Raw genomic sequence first — 3163 nt, 5'->3', positions numbered from 1 at the left:
TATATATATATATATACGAAAAAAAACTTTATAATAAACACCAATATATTGATATTAATATAATTATATAAATTAAGTATCTCTAAACCGCTATAATGTGAAAGATCGAATTGCTGCTTTGTCTACGTCAGTCTTTTCAGTCAGATGTTCAGAAATGTGAAATTGCTGCTTAGTTGCAGGTGTGATCAGCATCTGATTCTATCTATATATGTTTACATGCATACAACTTGAATGTAATTTACGTTTTAATGCATAGATTTATGATATCTAGGTGTTATAAATGTAAAAATCAAATTTTTGAGGTTAGATATATAAATATTAAAGAGCTGTGGCTTGTATGTAATTTTTTGCTATTGAAAATAAACTAAGTAATTCTTGTTTTTAAAGCTCTCATTTTGGAAAAGAAAAGCCAGATGTGAGTAATCAGTTTGAATCTCAACGACTTGGAAGTCATCGCTTATCATGCTTTTTTTGACTTATAATAAAATACTATTAAAGTAATGATAGATTTATTGGGATATTATTTATATTTTAAATGATAACATAACAATGGGAAAGCAATGCGAGGTGGGACTAAAAGTACTTCCTCTAGTTGAAATTAACCTGAAACTACGTTCACAAGAAGCTCTAAATTCACTAATTCTTTTGGGCTGTTTAGCTACGATTATTTTAACATTTTTACCGTTATAATAGTGATATTTTAGATGACAAATAAAAGATTTGGGTGATATAAATGTAAAAAAAGTACAGTACAGATCTTAAATATGTAAATATATAAGCGTGATATATATGTAAATGCCCCTTATTATCATCATTATTATTATTATTATTATTCATAGACGGATGTGGTTATCATGTCCGGTAGGGGTGTAAGTGGGCCAAGCTGACTTGTGAGCTGACTTAGCCTCCACTCGATGAGTGGCTTATGAACTGAGCTCAATGAACTAACAAAGCCAAGTTAGAGCTAGCTCTAACTCAACTCGTTAGCTCATGAGCCGCCTCTTTTAAAACCATAATTAATAAAAAAATATACTTAAAATATTCTTTAAATAATTTAAAATGTTCGAAAAAATAATATTTTACATTTCATATTAAACGATCTCTTATTAATTGTCTCGAAAATATTTTTATATTTCTCATTTTATTATAATCCTAAGTTAAAATAATATTTTAATGATCCAATCTCGTCCCCAACAATATGAAAGAGAAACCCGGGCAGTCCAAGCAAACATAGCAGCATTGTGGAACACAGATTCCGCCCCAGAAAACGAAGTCAGAAAGAAACCAAGAAGCCGTCTCCACTTCTTCCGCGTCCCTTCGCGTCTCTGTCTCATCTTCCCTTCCAGCAATTTCCACATACCCTCAAAAAGCCTAATAATGGATCACACTGCGTGCCCGCACAAGCTTTATTTAGCAAGTCCCACCTCAGCTCTGTATAAAAACCTCCGGTACAGCATCCCACTTCCTCCAGCGTAACAGAGAACAGTTAAAGATGGCTTGTAAGAGCTCCGGAGGAGATGCAGGGGATGGGAGAGTGTTCGAATGCAAGACGTGCAGGAGAAAGTTTTCATCTTTTCAGGCGTTGGGCGGGCATAGAACGAGTCACAAGAGGATGGGAGGAGGGCAGGTGAGGATTGAGAGGATGAAGAAGGTGCATGGCTGTCCTGTGTGTGGGGTGGAGTTTCGCATGGGGCAGGCGTTGGGAGGGCATATGACTAGGCATAGGCGTCGACGATATTGTGAGGATAAGAAGGCCGCGGAGGTGGTACTGTTTGATCTCAATTTGCCGCCGGTGCAGTTGGATCAGTGTTTCAGTTGGGATGTGCCTCTGTTTCATTTCTTCTGATATGGTGACATGCATGTTGGACTCTCTGTCTCTCTCTCTCTCTTTCTCTCTCTAAGTGATTTCAAAATTGACTTTGAATGAAATTTTTATCAAAATATAGTATATTTATAGATATTTTGTGGAGAAAAGAAAAAGGGAAAAAAAGGGTCTGATTTTGTGTGGCAATAAGAATTAGAAGATTATTGTGAAATTTAGGGCGAAGAAAAATATGATGTAGGCATTTTGCCGAACTTCGTTAAATCTCTGTGTTCTTCTTCTAGTTTTGTGTCGATTTCTGTGTCTTCTTCGCCTTAAATTTCACAACAAAGATGGTAATAAAATTTGTTTTGGGGATATTTGGTTGCTTGTGAAAGGTGGTTATTGTATTTGAAAGGAGAGGATTTGTAAATTTTAGTGTTCGGTTTGGAGCTAAATTTTAATATTTAAATTCATAATAGTTTCTCTTCCCAATAGACACCGTATACTTTCATTTTAATTAATTAATTAAATTAGCTTAAATGGAGAGTCATGTCTCTTTCAATAAACACTATTTTCTTTCGTTTTAATTAATTAATTAATCATATTGGTCAATAATCACCATAATGAATATTGGTTAAAATGAATAATTAAGAGAAATGTTGTGTCGTTTCTCAAGAGACTTATCCTTTCTCTTATAAATAAGAGATGGGTCATCTCTCTCCCTAGAATAAATGTTTATTTTCTCTTTATTGGAAAGTACAGAAAGAAATAACGATTAGAGAGAGAAATTTCATTTATTCAAATTAAATTCCATGCTCATGAATACAAATATGTATATTTCATTTATAGGTATGTGAAAATCATGAATTCAAATAACTTGGTCATAATGAATTTTATGAATTTTGGGTCATGAAATTAGATTTATAAATTTAAAAATCCTAACATGTGGTATCAGAGTTTCGATTGTTAAATTTTTGAATTTTCGTTTAATTTTATTTATATTAATTGCATAAAATTTTCTCTGTAAATTAGATCACTATAGTTAATTGACAAATTATTGTTTATTTGGTGTCTATATTATGTTTAATTTGTTAGTCCCCAAAATGGTCAATTTCTTATGTTTAATAGACGTTAAATTAAATAAATTCAATTACTCATAAATATGTGATGTTTATTATGAAACAAGTTTGTATTTGATTATGAGTATATTGAAATTCATTGATTATAAAATATTTGTGAATCACCCAAAAGTTGATTATTTCTTTTATAATCTTTAAATATAATTATGACATATTTATATAATTGGTTAGATATGTTTATATATCCAAAGACAATATGTATGTCTAATTTAGGTATAAA

General features: G+C 31.7%; 1 protein-coding gene across 1 annotated transcript; it reads left to right on the top strand.

The window, feature by feature from the left end:
* The first annotated feature begins 1247 nt into the window (after positions 1-1247).
* Positions 1248-1934, top strand: LOC110026479 (zinc finger protein ZAT7-like). The gene has a single exon (XM_020727431.1). The coding sequence runs from the start codon at positions 1493-1495 to the stop codon at positions 1844-1846; it is 354 nt and encodes a 117-aa protein (XP_020583090.1). The 5' UTR covers positions 1248-1492; the 3' UTR covers positions 1847-1934.
* Positions 1935-3163: the final 1229 nt, after the last annotated feature.

Source organism: Phalaenopsis equestris, unplaced genomic scaffold (genome assembly GCF_001263595.1).
Source record: "Phalaenopsis equestris unplaced genomic scaffold, ASM126359v1 Scaffold000372, whole genome shotgun sequence".
In the NCBI taxonomy this organism is placed as follows: Eukaryota; Viridiplantae; Streptophyta; class Magnoliopsida; order Asparagales; family Orchidaceae; genus Phalaenopsis; species Phalaenopsis equestris.
This window is presented reverse-complemented; position numbering and strand designations above follow the sequence as displayed.